General features: G+C 35.9%; 2 protein-coding genes and 1 non-coding gene across 3 annotated transcripts; 2 read left to right on the forward strand and 1 right to left on the reverse strand.

Annotated features, from left to right (window-relative positions):
- Positions 1 to 77: 77 nt before the first annotated feature.
- On the reverse strand, positions 78 to 150 carry TRNAK-CUU (transfer RNA lysine (anticodon CUU)). Its single transcript has one exon. It is a non-coding gene; the product is annotated as a tRNA-Lys (tRNA).
- A 3,630-nt stretch (positions 151 to 3,780) lies between these two features.
- LOC141646894 (rab GTPase-activating protein 22-like) lies at positions 3,781 to 10,375 on the forward strand. The gene is made up of 11 exons (XM_074454885.1): positions 3,781 to 4,146; positions 6,006 to 6,101; positions 6,525 to 6,628; positions 6,890 to 7,137; positions 7,571 to 7,693; positions 7,828 to 7,916; positions 8,165 to 8,270; positions 9,120 to 9,217; positions 9,312 to 9,569; positions 9,827 to 9,913; positions 10,096 to 10,375. Exons 1-11 carry the CDS (start codon positions 4,054 to 4,056, stop codon positions 10,108 to 10,110), a joined length of 1,317 nt encoding a protein of 438 aa, XP_074310986.1. The 5' UTR covers positions 3,781 to 4,053; the 3' UTR covers positions 10,111 to 10,375.
- Positions 10,376 to 14,570: 4,195 nt separating this feature from the next.
- On the forward strand, positions 14,571 to 18,111 carry LOC141646911 (COBRA-like protein 10). The gene is made up of 3 exons (XM_074454913.1): positions 14,571 to 15,546; positions 15,736 to 16,355; positions 16,961 to 18,111. Exons 1-3 carry the CDS (start codon positions 14,874 to 14,876, stop codon positions 17,765 to 17,767), a joined length of 2,100 nt encoding a protein of 699 aa, XP_074311014.1. The 5' UTR covers positions 14,571 to 14,873; the 3' UTR covers positions 17,768 to 18,111.
- The last annotated feature ends 593 nt before the right edge of the window (positions 18,112 to 18,704 follow it).

An 18,704-nucleotide genomic window follows, 5' to 3' on the forward strand; every position in this document is an offset into this window, starting at 1 on the left:
CAGTTACCTGTCCCTGTTTCGTCCTACCTTATATGGCCTTTTTTATTCATCAAACAGATCAGTGTAAAAAAATGAAACGCCCACCGTGGGGCTCGAACCCACGACCACAAGGTTAAGAGCCTTGCGCTCTACCAACTGAGCTAGACGGGCTTGTTGGTTTATATTACCACGTGTTATATTAAATATTAAATACGGAGTATAAACTATATAGCGGCCATATGTTCAAACAATGATACGGAGTAGGGGTGTTAACGAGCCGAGCCCGAGCTTGGCTTTGCTCGGCTTGTGCTCAAGAACAAAAACTCGAGCTCGAGTCGATCTCGAGCTTACCCGAGCTTGAAAAAAATGTGCTCGTTATAAAGCTTGCAAGCTTTAACACGAGTTCGAACCAAACTCGAGCCCAAATCGAGCCTATATAAAATTGTTTATTTTTTTGTTTTTTTCTTCCGATATTTTAAATAACAAGGCTCAAAGGTTATTGTACAAAATGTTTGGCAAATCAGCGAGACATTTGATATGTATAATACAAAGATATAATCATGATATAATATTTTGATAAAATATGAGCAATATCTTATGTAATTACACAAGTTCGAGCCGCTCGCGAGCTTTTCGAGTCGAGCCAGTCTTTGTTCGGCTTGACTCGTTAAGCTCGCGAGCCGAGCCCGAGCCCGAGCCGAGTTTTGATCGAGCTTTGACCGAGCCGATCTCGAGTTGCTCGCGAGCTGTCTCGTCTCATTAACACCCCTAATACGGAGTATGCAAGATGCGAGTATGTAATGGGTACACATCATCTTCTAGTGCTTGAAATATTTTAGTTTTTTTTTTCCAAATTGTTTAAAAAGATATATTTTACAGCTATTAACAAACGATAATGTTAGTAAATATACTATTTTTTTTGAAGAGTCTAACTATGAAATAAACCTAATTAAACAATTAATCCATCTCTTTTAGATTTAAATTTTATTGTTTATATTACAAAAGGAAATGGAATGTTCATTAAGCAAGCAAAAATCAAGCAAATGGATTTATAAGTTATGAGGATACTTGGTTTCATTGTCAACTCTACACAACATGTGAACTATTAGGAGAAATTTTCGTCGTATATGTCACTGGGCGGTAGAAAAAAAATGTTTGATTTAAAACACGATAATTTAATTTGGCTTGAAATGGGTTAATGGGTTATATACTTATACATGAGAAGTTGATATGGTCCATCCACCCAGCTCTCGTGATTTCTGATGCCAAATAATATTATGTCTCGGATGTTTTTTTTACTGCTTTTTTTATTAGGCGTCTCGATCATTATCTTATCATTTTCGATTTACACATGTATAAACCGTTATTTCTTCCCATATACAAGTTTTTTCTCTTTTAATTTTTTTAAAAATATGTGAACTCTTACAAGTCATTTCTTAAGTTTTTGTGTTAAAAGCAAATATAATGAACACGAAAGTCGAAAACTATCAATACACTTTCCAAATCAAAAATATGTAAATTACTAGTAAAGATCCTCTGTCCCACTTTTATGTGCCATTGTGTGTGCCACTCCATTTACCTTTTGACACATCACTTGTTGCAAAATAAAATATTGCAATAATTATATTAATTTGTTGATGTGTTAGAAGGTGATTGGAGTGACACACACATTGGGACACCAAATGGGACAGAGGATCCCCACTCGTAAATTACATCGTTGCTATCCTTAACCTTAGCGAGGAAAAGACAAAATGGCTTGTTAATTTGTTTGACTCAATCTATGCACCAAAAAATAAAATTGTTGGACTCCAATGTAGCAATATTGACTAATGAGAGTCAACTCATCATCCAATGGATTACTTGCAGTGTAATTGCACAAATTAGTTAACAATATTCACCAACTACCCACTACAAGATTAGCCATAAACTTGTCTTCATTACGACTATTTCTCCATAGATGCTAAATTTCTTGTTGACATTTAACAATTGATCAAATCTTCTAAATTTTCTAAAATTTTGACCACAAATTATACACAAATTCTCATTTATGATGGGCACTTTTCATCAGTGCCCGTCATAAGCTATAAATGGGAGAACAAGTGGGAGAGCAAGTGGGAGAGAGGTTGTGAGAGGTCATAAGCTTGTGACACTCACAAGCAAGACTTATTGTAAATTATTACATAGCGATTGATCTCTTGATGGTTTCCCATTAAGGTCGTGTTCTTTTAGACTTACGCCAAGTTCTTTTCGTCTTTTTCAGCGTAATTGCAGCTCATTTAGCTCAGCTTATCTTATTTTAGCTTTATTCATCTCAGCAAACTTCCATTTAGTTCAGATTTGTTCAACTTACTTCAGTTCAAATTAGCCCAACTCAATTCAATTCAATTCAGTTCAGCTCAGTTCCGTTCAACTCACTTCAACTCAATTCAGTTCAGCTTCATTCAACCCGAAAGAATAGAGCCTTAACTCTTTTAAACTGAACTATATAATACGATTATTAATTTTTCTGAATATAACTTACAGAATCTGAGTCGAATTTAAAAAGATACAAAAAATGGTATTCCAATAATTTAGTGAAATATTTATTTAGTATCTCACAAGTTTGAGACTAAAAAATATTCAAATGTAAAATTTAATTTACAATATTAATATACAAAAAATAATTTTATCAACAAAAGTTTAGTAAATATAGATAGAGAAAACCAGGTCAAAGTAGCATATAAAAAACCGAACAAAACCGATTACGAAAGTAATGACCCAACCAATTTTCCTTAAGACGGATAATTTTTTTTTGGTGCTTATCAGGAGTATCCCCTACCTATAGCTGGGGCGGTCTCCTTCGGGATACTGAAGACAATCCCCTTATACTAAAAGAATAAGAGATCTCCAATATTTTTCCGCCTAAATTAAAACTACTCTATAATTGGGCTTCATTATCCATATCTAAAATTGGATCATATTGTTTAATTTCATACACGGAATAATAAATATATAATTCTAGCCCATTAAAAAAGATAAGAATATATTTCAATTTGATTAGACATATTAATAGAATATTCTTATTCTGTTACATAAAAAAATTGTGCTGATTATAAGTATGATGTGAAAGCAATATTTTACTATTATTATTTTTAAAACTAAACTTGATTGATACAATAATTACTTAACGGTTATATTACGCCTTTAGTGGAAATAATAATATAATAACAATATTTTTTAAAAACAAAGTTAACAAAATAGTTCGATTAAAACCAGCAATCTTATACGGATTAAAAGTGTTTTTTTTTTTTTTTTTTTGGTCAATCGAAGCGCGCACTTGTCGCATTACAATAAAGGGGAAGGGGGGATTCGAACCTGGGACCTATTGTCCACAATACCTTCGTCTTAACCACTAGACTAAGACATCTTCGGTATACGGATTAAAAGTGTTGAAACTACTTTTTTTTTACCTTTTAATACAAAACATTATTATACTAATTTAAATTTTATAATTAAATGTCAACCAGAGTTAAATACTATTAATATAATTATTATTTTCTCTAATTTGCCCATCTACAAAACCGCGCATTCGCGCGAGATCTATACTAGTATTAAAACCAACTAAATAGGAGTATCATACAAGGATATGTAGGATAAATATTTTGTTTTTTCCAATATATACGGCTTTTATCTTATTCTTCCAACATGGATATACCGCAAACAACTTTAAGCTTAAATGAATATATCCGTCTTATAAACGGTAATTTGCCGGCCCGGGAAATAGACAGGCAGACAATGGAGAAATACTTCCAACAACTAGGCAGACAAGCGAGGGAGTAATTAGCCTTACATTAACTGTTTTATAACCAGAAAAAAACATCATTAATTTGATACAAAAACGCCCCCAAAATATAAATTAAATACATAAAAATTAAGTTAATAGTATTTATTCCTTGAATTTGGCCCTTCAATCATCTGGGTTCCCTTCCATTTTTTTTTCATCTAATTTTCTGTGATTTTGAGTTAATTTTGTGAGTTTTGATTAGTATTTTGGTAAAAAGTTGTAAACTTTGTAATTAGGGTGTTGGGTTTAAGATGATGTGGATGGATCATGGTCAATCTGCAGATTCATATTATGAAGTCAAGCCTGGAATTACTGATGCTCCTAAGACTAAGTTCAGGATCAAGGTTTGTGATTCTTTTTATTTCCTCTGTCGTAATCATTTGTTTACCTTTGATTAAAATACCGCTCACAGAGAATAAAAAAGGTAAACAAATGATCGGGACAATGGCAATGTATGCTTAGTTTATATATATTGATACATTGATCCTTGTGATTGTTGGAATATGAAGGTTTAGTAAACAAGCAACTATCTTTTGTGGTCTATGATTGGAGTATTAGCCTATTGAAATGGTTCATCATTTGTTTACCTTTGATTAAAATACCGCTCACACAGAATTAGAAAGGTAAAGAAATAATCGGGACAGAGAGAGTATATGCTTAGTGTATATATTGATTCAGTGATTCTTGTGATTGTTGGAATATGGAGGTTTAGTAAACAAGGAGCTGTCTTTTGTTATTTATGATTGATAGAGCATTAACCTAGTCGTGGCAGTTAGTCTTCTGTAAGGCGGTTTTATATTAATATTGTGTAAAATGGATCATGGCTAGCTAACATATGGCGTATGGATGTTAAAGGGTAGTTATCAAGAGGATCCGTTTTACAATATATGCTTGTGTATTGTGTAAGACCGCCTTACACAAGTATTTGAGTCATGGTAATTGAAATGTTGGGTAAGCGAATTGGGTGCAATGTTGATGGATGAACAGTGGGATGCTGTTTTTGCTTGATTGTTTGGTTAGCTAATGTGTTCTTTTGGGGTTTAGAAACTTGGTTTGTCAATCATGTGTTGATTCAAGGATGGTCAAGATTGGGGAAAGAATGCAATGTTGCATAACCTTAGACTGTAAACCTGTCAATAGCGGGATTTCTATATGGTTGTTCTTGTTGCATAATGTTCTTGCTTAATAGGTGTTTTATGTTTTTGGACTCTTAAAATAGGCAATCCATAATTTAATTTACGTTGAAACCGGAAAGTTTTCTTTGCCAAGCTGGAAATTTATGCTCTAATTTTGTTTGAGTTGGTCCATTATGTTATATTTATATGTGAGTTCCGGGTGTAATGAACTAATGATCCATTGATCCTTGTAATTGTGGGAATATAGAGCTGTGATGAACTGGCAGCTACTCTTTTTGTCAATAATTGATGCTGGCACATTATAAGAGTCATAATTCTGTATGGACATTAGTTTCTACTCCGTATTGTTTTATTCGGTGTGAAAAGTTGCACTAGGATAATACGGAGTACAATTACTAGGGAAGGTGAATTTTAACCCATGACCACAAAATTCTACTCTCAATCCATATTTTAAGACCTAATCGGTGCATTGGTTGCTATTGTCAAATTACTAGGTCTGGCTACTTCTTTGTTACTACAAATAGGCGAAATAGTTAATAGCCTAACTCTAAAAGGCTAGAAGTCGTTGACCAAGAACATGTACGGAGTATTTCATTTTGACTACCTGACATTTTTATAATGGTGATGAAATTCCGCATTATCAAAATTAAACTGCATGTTACACATATATACAAGTATTTTTGTTATTTTGTCTGTTTAGCATATACTCTATTCTGCTGGTCCAGTCTCGTACTATAGGAGTAATAGGACTATCAGAGGAGAGTAGCTGTATGTTCTAACAATGTCGGATGTTTTCCCTTTGACGTTTGGATGGGAATGTATTTCTTTGCGGTTGGTCTACATTTGGCGGGTAGACATTACAACAACTTGTTTTGGTGATGGAGAGTTTGTTGTCTATCTTATACTAGCTCCATTCTGTTTCATTGGTCTGGCCATTACAAGTGGTGTGAGCCATTCTTGGTTGGATATTTGGATCCAAAAGAATTATGTGTGCACTATGCATCATTCGTGATTAATTAACTAGCTTAGTGACATTAGGATTCCTTTTTACTTTGTTGCTGTTTCAGGCTGGTAGAACCTTGAGTGCGAGGAAATGGCAGGCTGCTTTTTCTGCAGAAGGCCAAGTTGATTTTACCAAAATATTGAGTAGGATACATCGAGGGGTAAGATTCATAGACTACTTTTATTATCATTATCTATGCGGGGTAATATATAATTTAGTTTAATATTCAACCTTGTGTCCTTATGAAACTTAATATTTACTTTCGTTAATTTTTTTGTCGTAAATTTGTAAACATAAGGTAGTTTATATTTGATAGTTTTATGCAAGCTCCCTTTTATTTCCTGCACAAACCAATAAGAAGGACTGAGACAAAAAATGGTCTAACAAAACAGTTGCCCTATCATGGAAGAATCTATCGACCTGCCTGAAAGTTATAATTCAAGTCCCTAATCGTGTTATAAACACTTTTGACCCGCTCATGACCAAATTTACTGCAGGGTTGCTTAATTTCTTAAAAAGGTTTTGTTTCTGGAAACATTGTTGGTATTAGTGTGCAACTAATGTATATACGTCTAATAATCAGGGGATCCATCCATCAATTAGAGGAGAGGTCTGGGAATTTTTACTTGGATGTTATGATCCGAATAGCACATTTGATGAGCGATTACAAGTACAGGAACAAAGAAGGTAGTCTTTTCACCCATGTTTACAATATCACTTGGTTTCTTATTTTTGAACCTCAAGTCACCAAAGCAGAATTAGTGAAACCCCGGTTAACCCAAATGGAATTAGCCGAAGCTTTAGGGAGCTTACCATGTCATGTTATTTTTACCACTTCCGTCGAGAGGTTGTTTGCTTACCATGTCATGTTATTTTTAAGTGTTGCTAGCAGTCTTTCTACTCCTGATACAAGTTGGGTCAATATCATTCAAATGTTCACACTTGCAGGGTGCAGTACGCTTTATGGAAGGAGGATTGTCGTCAGATGTTTCCCCTGATTGGCAGTGGCAGGTTTATAACAGCTCCCATAATCAATGAAAAAGGAGAACCTGTTTTGGATCCTTTGGTACTGCTCGAAACAAATATGGGAAATGGTAATGGGGGTAGTGGAGATACGACAATAGAGAATCTAAGGAGGGATAACAGTCCTATGTCCCAGAAAGAAATTCAATGGAAGCTTCATCTACATCAAATAGGTTGGTATTAAGGACTACATTATAATTTGTAATTTATTACAAGTATACTCCCTCCGTCCCCTTTATGATGTCTCCACGTGACTTTGACGGTCAAATGGTCAAATAAGGTCAAAATTAACCACTAATTTCCAAGTGTGTACAATAGCTACAATTTTTTTTTTTTTTTTTTTTTTTTTTTTTTTTTTTTTTTTTTTTTATAAATGATGATATGAAAATAGTAATTTTTTAAATTGTACATGACAAAATTTACATGTATCTCCATATATATAGAGAATTAATTGTCAAAGTTAATATCGGTTTTAACGATCGAAGTCAAAGAGGGACAATACAAACGCACTGTATAAACGGGGGGAGTTTACGACACTCTGGTAAAATTGTGCCCTGACTCTAACCTTTGTGCTTTTGTTGATGGCTTGACAAATACTTATAATAGGTCTTGATGTGAAACGCACTGATAGGGCGCTCCTGTTCTTTGAGAAGCAGGAAAATCTTTCTAAACTCTGGGATATTTTATCTGTTTACGCCTGGATAGATGAGGATGTCGGTTACTGCCAAGGTCAGTGATTAGTTGTTCTTGTTTTACTTGAAACCTAGTCAATCCAAAACTGAAATAACTTTAGTCTATGTTAGATGTGTAACCGCCACCTGTAAAAGATGTTAGTTCTGAAATGTTGTTTGCTAAAAGTGCAGGAATGAGTGATCTATGTTCCCCCATGATAATTCTCCTTGACAATGAAGCTGATGCCTTTTGGTGCTTTGAACGTCTTATGCGAAGATTGGTAATTTTTTATATCTTTCCCTATTGTTTGGTCTGAGGCTACGTGTACCAGATTAACGCAGCATCGTCCTTGTGGCCATTGTGGGTGAGGCCTTATTTAAGCATGTTAGGCCGTTATTACAAAGCATTTGCTTATATCGCCTCCCTTGCAAAAAACACATTCGTGTTGTTAGCTCTGTCTTTTTATTCCAAGTATCTAAAACTTTGATACAATTTCTTACGAAATGATTCTCTTTTGAAAATTTAAAGAGAGGAAATTTCCGAGCCACTGGCAGATCTATTGGAGTTGAGGCACAACTTAGCAATCTATCAGCAATTACTCAAGTTGTCGATCCCAAACTTCATCAGCATCTAGGTATGATTAACATTATTTTATCCTTCTTTTCTCTCCATAACTAGTCAAATTAACTTGCCCGTGGATGATTCATTTCTTTAGATATAAATTTATATTTTTATTACAACAATATCACCCCAATGCGTTAAAAACTCCTGCCCATGATGAGGTAGGGAAAGGGGTGGTCAGATACTCAGATGTATACAGCCTTGCTTAGAGCCGGCAAACAATGACACGACCCGAAAACACGACCCGAACCCGACACGAAATGACCCATTTATGTAAGTGGGTTGACACGAACACGACACAAGATTTAATTGGGTCGGGTTTGGGTTGAGCTCTCTAAACAACACGACAGGAATGACCTATCTACTAAATTAATCCTAATTTTTCTTGATCCTTCATCACATAAATATACTTAAACTTACCAAATATTGACATGACATGAAAACACGACACGAAATTAACGGGTTAAGGTTGAGGCTTGATGACCCATTTATGTAAGTGGGTCGACACGAACAAGACACGAGATTTAATTGGGTCGGGTTTGGGTTGAAGGGTTCATGACCCGATTACGTATGACACGAACACGAACCCGACACGACTCGATCTGTTTGCCAGGTCTGCCCTTAGGGGTTATTGTGCTTAGAGGTTAACAAGTCATTGTGCTTTATTCTATCATCTTACGAAGCTTAAAAGTAACGAGTCTTTGGCTCCATCAAATTGAATATGGGAATCATATATAATTTTCCGCAATATCTTAATTTGGGTTTGAGTTCCATATAATGTGTTAATTTTCCGAACTTAGATTGTGATGTAATCGTTTTTAACATTACGTGTCTGATTTTGCCTTATGATCTTGGAGAACAGAAACACTTGGTGGAGGTGACTATCTATTTGCCATTAGAATGCTCATGGTTTTGTTTCGCCGTGAATTTTCTTTTGGCGACTCTCTGTACCTGTGGGAGGTATGTATTAGTTACTGATGAACTTCTATTTGCTATGAAATTCGATGTTCGCTTCTGTCTCAATATTTTAAGCTATGGTGGTGCTTGATTGCAGATGATGTGGGCTTTAGAATATGATCCAGACCTTTACTATGTATACCAAGATTCTGATTCTGCTAGTGAAAACACAGACGGATCTAAAAGTAGAACGAAATCAATACGCCATTATGGAAAATTTGAGAGAGAGAATTTAAAAAGCGGAGTCAAGGAAGATGCTCCCCTCCCCATTTCCGTTTTCCTTGTTGTCAGTGTTTTGAAAGATAAGAGCCCCAGGCTACTCAAAGAAGCTCGTGGTCTCGATGATGTTGTCAAGGTTCGTCTTTGTTTAAGCGTTTACTATGCAAATTTTCATGTATCGATTATTTGCTTTAGTTATTTCGAGAAATATACAAGATGAAGTAGAGGTAGCCGCCTCAGCTTCGACCGTCAGAATAATTCAACCCGGGGCAGACGCTGGTGACCTTAACCGCCATGACCCTATCCTGTCCACGGCTCCACGCTATGGCTACCTCTGGCATGAAATACAATTCTTCGACTTTCCTGATGTATCTTTTCTAATATATTCTTCAGATTTTGAATGACATTGCTGGAGATTTAGATGCCAAGAAAGCTTGTGTTAATGCAATGAAGCTGCATAAAAAGTATTTAAAACAACAGGTATCTTTCTTTCTTTCTTTCTTTCTTTCTTTCGTTCTTCCGTTCTTTCTTTAAGTGCGGTAACGAGGTTGGATAAGACTTGAAGCATGGGAAAAATAACTGTCTAGACAGAGAATTTGTGATTTTGCAATTACTGCAGCTAAATCTGTCATGCTCAGAGAAGTTTCCGTTTAAATTTTCAGGCAAAGAAAACATAAGAAGGAAACTGTACGATTCATGTCGTCCAAGACGAAAAATTACCTGTACCACATGGCATAATTATTTTCCTTGTGAGATTTTTCTTATTAATTGTATCATAGAAATCTCATTGAAAAATCGATTCATAAACCTCGTGTATTATTATTGTTGTAAATCATATACATTCTTTGTACCAGGCTTACAGAACTGTAACAATCAATCACTACTTGTGATTGCTACTAAAATTATTTGTTCATACATTATACTAACTATTATTACTCCGTTCAATCGAACAAGTTTTAACCATAGTTTTAACCTAATGGTTAAGACGTAGTTAGTATGAATAATAGTGTTCACATATTTACTATTTCCATTCCAAATAGAGAAACATATTTTACATTTTTACTAATTGGTACTGCTTCCGTCCCATTAATTTGTTTACTTATATATTTTTTGAAATGTATTTTAATTAATTAAAGGTAAATAAATGATGGAGATGAAGGAAGTAGTATCTTAATGGCTAATGTCTCTCCATAACAACACTGGGAGACGGTTATCTTTCGAGATTTATCTCCAAAACTCTTTATTTGACACCCGGACGTTAAATTTTGTAACGCATATAATACTTTTCACGAGTTATAAAACGTTGATAACTCTTAGAAAAACGAGATTCTCCACTTGTATTTTATTTCTTTTACAAATAACCCGTCTATTCCTTAAATTTGAATATTATAAATGAATAAAAACTAGGAGTTGCGTGAATCTTATAAGAAAATCGCCAATGAGAAACATGAAAATTCTCCGCCATGGCACAAAATCAAGGTAATATATTGCTTTTTATTTTCTTACAGGCCGTAACTAAGGTATGATCCTATTAACAAGGCATCTCTTTGAATTCGATAGTCCTACGTAGAATTTAAGAAAAAACTTAACTTATGTATATCGAACTTAATTTTTATTTTTTAAAATGTTTTTTAAGGGGACAACCTAAATCTATTAACCCCCCTAATATCTCATTCTACATCTAGGCATTTTAAAACATCAAGTCATGTTTAATTTAGGTCCAATTAAATATCACTTATTTAGATCTACCGGAGAGCCGCCGGAGATCACATCCTTAGTATCATTGCTCAAATCATAGGTGCAAATTGGCTATCAACACAATTTTAAATTTGTTGAAGGATATTACCATGAATATCCTTTACAAATTTCCTAAATTTAAACCAAAATACATTACAAGACTAACTTAGGAGCAGTAACAGAGCCAAAATTTAAAGCCAACAAAAACGAAGGCGTTATAGTATAAGGTAATCTCGAAAAAAAGTCTATAATTATTAAAAATTTCGAAATTTTCTAACACCAGCAGAAATGAACGCCTCTATTAACCCCCTTCGCTCCACCAGTGTTAAGAAGCATGACTAGTCATTTCACATGACACATGAGTCATGAGCGCATGCATAACCATATTTTTGCGTTACCAACAAATTGTTGTTACAAGTTCCAACTAAAGGCACAAAAAATGTGACTTAGTACTTCATGTAACTCGTGAATGGATGGCACAGAAAACGTTTCAACAACACTATAAAATGCCACTTCTTGGTGCTCAGTTTCACAAATCCTAAACTATGCCAAACAAACATGTAAGACGGTTTTATATTAAATTTATGTAAAATTTTTTTATATTTTATCTAAACACTCGTTATACTTTTATAAGTTCTTTTGTTAACGGTTAGTGTTTTACCGAGAGTAAGATGTCATTCATTTTTAGTGTGTGAATATGTATTTTTCATTCGGTTTAGCTATTCCCATGCAATTTCTCGGATTCCTAGAGTACTAGTTCCCGATGAGCCATATTGTTGGTAATCTTTTCTCTTATGCATAATTTTAAGCTTTTTAGGTAAATAAAGTATGGAATAAGATCGTGGCATGTGGAGCATATCTTACGATTTAGAACCATGTACGGAGCAATCTTCTTGGCACTAAATAAATCTTTATATGACTAACAGAAGTCTAGTTTAAGCTTTTGGATATTGCAGGAAATTACCACTCCGGATCATGTATGATAAATTGGTCATTTAAGGTAATTCTCTTAATAGCATGCCTATTCAGAAATTCCGTCTCATTTATGAGTATCATTGTCAATCTACACCAATCTGTAAGTGTTTTCAAATTGTCGGTTTCTTTAATATTCATGAGCTAGAACTTGAATTTTATGGTTTGTCCATCCGTCATGAACTTGTTGACTTGTTAATAAAGTTTTTTTACATCCAGTTTATTATTCTAAAATTGTTACAGATTGTTCCGAAACTATCACGAATGCCTTTTAATGTTTGCTCCTTGATTTGTTTGTTTTCCACGGGCTTAAGATGGTTGAGCTCTCGATTACTACCTCATCGGTTAACACTGCATTCAAAACATGCTCTCTAGTTTTCAAGAAAGAAATTTCATGGGGGGAGTCACATGTGGTACATATACCCTGTCATTCACTCGGAATTCTCTTTCAAGGGAGGGGTGCAGGGGAGGGCAGGGAAGAGGTGCGGATGAAGACAGAGAATGGAGCAAGCGTGCTTTCCCTCCAATTCATGTGTAGGAGGGAGATGGAGGGAATGCGTTTGCTCGCTCCATTCTCTGTCGACATCCCCTTCTTTCCCTTCCTCTCCAGCTCCTTCCTTCCCTCTCCCTAAAAGTGAAACCGCTAAGGGAATGACTGGATATGTGTACCACATAAGGCTTCTCTTATGAAATTTCTTTTAGGAAATTAGAATGCAAGTTTTGAATGTGCTATTAACCGAGGGATGTAATCCAAAGCTCAAGAATCTTAGACTTGGAAAACAAACAAATGTAAGAGCGAATATTAAAAGGCATTTCGGATAGTTTAGGAACAAATATGTGATAGTTTTAGAATAAGTAAACTGGACGGAAAAAGTTTTATTGACTGGTCAACAAGTTCATGATGGACAGACAAACCGTAAATATCAAGCTCTAGCTCATGAATATTGTAAGAAACGACAATTTGAAAGCGCGTACAATTTGGTGTAGATCGACAATTACACTCATAAATCAGACGGAATTTCTGAATAGGCAGGCCGTTAAGAAGCATTACCTTGATTGACCAATTTTTCATACATGATCACAAGTGGTCATTTCCTGCAATACCCATAAGCTTAAACCAGGCTTCTGGTTGCCATACATTGATTTGTTTAGTTGCCAAGAAGATTGTTCCGCGCATAATTCTAAACGGTAAGGATTTGCTCCACATGCCACGATGTTACTTCATACCTTGTTTGCCTAAAATAAAGCTTAAGATTACGCTTAAGAGGAAGATTATCAGCATTATGGTTCATCGGAAACCAGTACTCCTGGCATCTGATAAACTGCTTGGGCGAAGCTATATGTCCGATACCAAATACCGATTCATACACTGGAAAATTAAATGACATCGTCCTGTTATTTTCATAAATCGCAAGTCGTAATCAGATCAAATACATACTCTTATGGAGTTTACCTTATGTTCTGCTTATTGAGAAGCTTCAAGCAAATTTCATGCCTGTATATACAGAATGTAATGTAACATGTAATGATGTAAATGTCTTTACGGAGAACATACTGTTGTTGTCCATTGTACTCGAAAGCATTTGTAATTGTTCATTAGTTTGCAATAAGAAAATACTCGAAAAAAAAACTGTGTTCATTAGTTTGCAATAAGAAAACCGTGTTCGAGAACTCATATATTTTGGAAACATTTGTAATTGTTTATTAGTTTGCAATAAGAAAAACTGTTACCATCGTTTTTTCAGTCATTTTTTTTCGACAATAATTTTCGCTTTTCTTGTACTATCGCGCAAAATTAACTTAAAGTAGAAAATACTCGAAAAAAAAAAAGCCAATTGTTCTTCGAGGGGTTTTGAACACCCTTAAGAACGCGTAGTTTGCAGGCTATCACGTATGTTTGGGGTTTACCTAGTTTACCCATGGTAAAAAGGCACCTGCTTCGGATTTCCTTGTCATCCAAAAAAAAGTGATTCCAATTTCTAACATAATACATTGTTTTCTTACGATTCATTTCACAATTAGAAACGACATAAAAATAATTAACTCGGTTTTATATTATCATAGTGCGAGATACATTCATCAAATATTCATTAACTCACTAACTCAAATACAATAATATTTTTATACTATATCATTCCCGTTATCAAGAGATACTCTGTATACTCATATGAGTCAATATTACAATAACATTATCACGAGGCCACCTATATATCAGAATTCGGAAATCAACTTACAAAGTTTAAAATAACTAACAAATTTTTGTAAACCTCTCTTTTTTCCAACCAGAAAAAAACTAAAAATCCACAAAATCAATAGCTTGGCGCAAATGTAGCTCCTTAACAGAACAAGAGAAAAGTTTAACTAAACTTAGACAATACAATATCCTAAGTTTTTTCTCCTTAGATAAACCAATTTCTTTCCTACACTTTTGGGGGTTTCGTTTGAACTTCCCCATCTTTTCATATCCCCTTTTCTCCCCTCTTCTTCACCCAACCCGTCCTCGCTTTCGTCAACTCGAGGAGGTATCTGTCCTCCAACACACTGTCCCTTGCCTTTGCCTTGCCTTGCATTGCTTCTGTTGAGATTTTTTTTTATCATAAGACTGATAAAAACAAAAGGGAAGACGGGTTTTAATACGCGTTTATCATAAACAAGAGAAAATATATAGACGTAAAAAGAGAACGTTATTGTGTATCGTCATACGTGTTTTAAGCTATTACCTAAGACGACAATGAAAAGGAACGTAAAATCCTCGATGAAAATACCATGGATGATATCGTTGCTAGAAATGAGCTATATAGCGATAATGTTAGTATATTTATGTTCATTAGCGGTGGTAGATGGAGCCAAAAAGGAGGAATTTGACGAGTTTGGTGACCCTATAACCCCAGGAGTCGATTCCTCCTTCGCAAATGCAGGAGGAGGAGGAGGTACAGGCGGCCCACCAACGATCCCAAAGGCGGTCCAAACCTGTGATGGGATATACATTTCTTACAACTTCATGGGCAGGGAAAAAGAGTTCCCCCATGTAAAGAACACGACAGCGCAATCATGGGCCTTCAAGGCCCAATTGCAGCTAGTCAACATGGGGGCCACAGAGCTTAAGTCATGGAAGGTGTTTGTTGGGTTCCATAATAGGGAATTGCTGGTGTCGGCCGATGGTGGTGTTTTAGTTGGTGGTGATGATTTTCCAGCTGAAGTTGGTGTTAATGGTACCACTATTGCTGGGTACCCACAAACCGATCTCAAGACCGCTATTGAGACAGCTGGCGATTTCACCCAAATGTCGGTACAAATTGGACTTAAGGGTACTATGTTTGGGGTCCGGCCACCCGGAACACCCATGCCTAAGACTATTAAGCTGGAGAATGATGGCTTCAAATGTCCTGCTCCCAACAAACGCAGTAAGTATCCACATTTATTCCTTAATCCATACGTCTTATATATCTCAGCTCTGCTGATGTCAACTAGCTTAGTTGGTAAAGTCATTAGACGTGATTCAAATCCCTTCAGCATCAAAATTGCCCTTGTGGGCAATTTTGATTTATTTTCGTGTTTTTGTGAATTGATTTGTTTTCGTATTTTTCCTACAGAAAGCAACATGTATGTATGTTGTAGGAAGGACAAAAAGTTCAAGTTAAACACCAAGTTAAAGGTTTCCAGGAAGAAATTCGGCGATCTTAATATAATGTATGATATCCTTCAAGCATACGGTAACAACTACCAAGCGCAAGTAACGATGGAAAATGACCATCCCTTAGGTCGTCTCGACCACTGGAACCTAACATTTGAGTGGATGAGAGGAGAATTCATCAATTCTATGAGAGGCGCCTTTACGCATCTCAAAGACCCGGCTCAGTGCATTTACGGCCCTCAAGGCCAATACTATCAAGAAATGGACTTTTCCAATGTCGTAACCTGTGACAAGAAGCCGGTCATCTCAGACTTGCCTGCTGAAATGAAAGACGATGATAAAGTCGGGAAATTGCCCTTTTGTTGTAGGAATGGGACTGTTCTGCCTAAAACTATGAATGTTAGTGAGTCGAGGTCGATTTTTCAGATGCAAGTGTTTAAAATCCCCCCAGACTTGAACAGAACTGCTCTGTATCCACCTCAGAACTGGAAGCTTAGCGGTGTTCTCAACCCTGATTACAAATGTGGACCGCCTATGAGGGTCGAATCGACTGAGTTTCCTGACCCGACTGGATTGCAGGTAAATGCTTCTTCATAATTGTTTGATGAACAGCTAACAATCGGGTCGTTCAAGTCAGGTATTACGTGTAGGGGTGAGTAAATTTAGGTCCGGACCGGACCATTTGGTCTGGACCAAAGCCGGACCGAATTATTTTGGTCCGGTCTTCGGTCCTCATTTTTTCAAGGTTTGGTCTTCGGTCCGGACCGGTTAATTTAGGTATGGACCGAATAGACTAAATTTCATGTTTTTAATTACGCAACATTAAAATATTATGAATCAAATTAATATTTTATCTTCAAAAGACATTATGGATTAGTATTGTCAATGGTTTTCATAAAAATAGTAGTCTAATTATTTAAATGCATTTTATTTAGCGGAACTAAGATGTAATTATTGTATACGAAATAGTGAAAAAACTAATTTTAGATTCATTTCGGTCCAAGACCGGACCGGACCAAATATTTCGGGTTTGGTCCGATCCAAGGCCGAAAGTATTAGGTCCGGTCTTCCGTCCACTAAATTTTCATTTTCGGTCTTTCGGTCTGGTCCGGTTCAGTCCGGTCCAGTCCGGTTCGGTTTGGTCCGGTCCGGTTTGATTATGTGACTGATTCTTGGTTTTATAGGCTAAAGTTGTGGCGGTAGCGAGCTGGCAAGTGGTATGCAACATAACAAAGCCGAAGGAGAAGCAAAACAGATGCTGCGTCTCATTCTCAGCCTACTACAACGACTCCGTCGTTCCCTGCAGCACCTGCGCGTGTGGATGCGACAACCTTCCAGACGACAGACAATGCAGCACAAAGGCCCCGTCAATGCTCCTCCCACCCGAGGCTCTCCTCGTACCCTTTGACAACCGGACAGTCAAAGCCAACGCATGGGCAAAAATAAAACACCTCCCGGTATGGGACCCACTGCCCTGCCCGGACAATTGTGGGGTCAGCATAAACTGGCATGTGGATGCAGACTATAAAAACGGGTGGAATGCCCGAATGACCTTATTTAACTGGGGTGAGACAGCTTTTGAGGACTGGTTTGTCGGCGTGCAATTAGCCAAGGCGTCTAAAGGGTTTGAGAAGGCGTACTCCTTTAACGGAACGCTGTTAAAGGATGTCAACGATACGATTTTCCTTCAGGGACTTAAGGGGTTGAATTACCTCATTGCAGAGACTAACGGGTCTAAACCATCCTCCCCGCGCGTGCCAGGGAAGCAACAATCTGTTATCACTTTCACTAAGAAACTTACTTGGAATTTGAATATACATAAAGGAGACGGATTTCCAACTAAGGTACTCTTTAACGGTGAAGAATGTGCACTTCCTCGACTAATCCCGACCAAGAGCGCTGGTTATCGACTAGACGGGATAAATAGTCTTATGACATTGATCTTCACCTCAATTGTTGCTGTACTCCTGATCACAGATCAATTGTTTTAAGTTGTCATCTATACGGATTTCTGTCGGTAAAGAGCGGAAACACAATGTCATAAGACAGACGTTCATTTCGTGTACATTGTCAAGTATCGAAAACATTGTGTCATACATTTTACTTCGAAAATTGTTAGGTTGGGATGGTTGTTGGTAACAAAAAATGTTTTGACGTGAAGAGAGATTTGGCAACTCGTAAAAAGCATTAAAATAAAGTATTTTAATTTCTTAAAGAATAAAATGCCATAAAAAATGTGTTTAAAAATTAGGATAGTTCTGAATTTTGTACTGTAATAGAATTAGTTGATTTATTATCTTGCAAATAATAAAGAGGGTACATCCCTTGTTAATCGGATTCGATATGAATACGCTCCTTACCAATTCGCCATTCACTCTTATAGAATTAGTATGTATTTTTCAGTAAGTCACAAGATAGAATTCCCTCTTAATTTGTAGTGCACCCGAGCGAATCTGATAACCCGGCTACTTAGACCTGTCAAAACTCGACCCGACCCATTTTTAGGGTTACAAACCCGGTTATTTGACCTGCAACCCGTCTGACTCGAACCCAAAATGATCCGTTATTTTACGGTTGAGACCTGACCTAAATGGGTCGACCCGTTGGATTAAAGGTAAATCATGAATTTAATTAAAATATTAATATTTATATATTATATTTGAAAAAATAGTTAATTTTTTTTTATTACTTAAAATTACAAAGACAACTAAAAAGTCAATTTTATATAACTCTTATAATATTTAATAATAAAATAATTATTAAAAAAAAAGCTTTATTTTAATAATTATGTCGATATAATTAATGTAAACGTTAAATATGATTAAAATATTAATTTTAAATATATTTTACTTGTTTAAAAAATATTTTTTTAATTAAAAAAATCGTTTAAAAATGACGTTCAAAATTAATTCTTAACCCGTATTCTAA

Source organism: Silene latifolia, chromosome 3 (genome assembly GCF_048544455.1).
Source record: "Silene latifolia isolate original U9 population chromosome 3, ASM4854445v1, whole genome shotgun sequence".
Classification (NCBI taxonomy): Eukaryota; Viridiplantae; Streptophyta; class Magnoliopsida; order Caryophyllales; family Caryophyllaceae; genus Silene; species Silene latifolia.

Excerpts from the sequence above, each read along its gene's own strand:
- LOC141646911 (XM_074454913.1), top strand. The coding sequence starts at position 14,874 with ATGAAAAGGAACGTAAAATCCTCGATGAAAATACCATGGATGATATCG. Across the intron at positions 15,547-15,735 it reads TCCTGCTCCCAACAAACGCA|AAAGCAACATGTATGTATGT; the intron begins GTAAGTATCCAC and ends TTTTTCCTACAG. Across the intron at positions 16,356-16,960 it reads CTGACCCGACTGGATTGCAG|GCTAAAGTTGTGGCGGTAGC; the intron begins GTAAATGCTTCT and ends TTGGTTTTATAG.
- LOC141646894 (XM_074454885.1), top strand. The coding sequence starts at position 4,054 with ATGATGTGGATGGATCATGGTCAATCTGCAGATTCATATTATGAAGTC. Across the intron at positions 6,629-6,889 it reads CAAGTACAGGAACAAAGAAG|GGTGCAGTACGCTTTATGGA; the intron begins GTAGTCTTTTCA and ends TCACACTTGCAG. Across the intron at positions 7,917-8,164 it reads AACGTCTTATGCGAAGATTG|AGAGGAAATTTCCGAGCCAC; the intron begins GTAATTTTTTAT and ends GAAAATTTAAAG.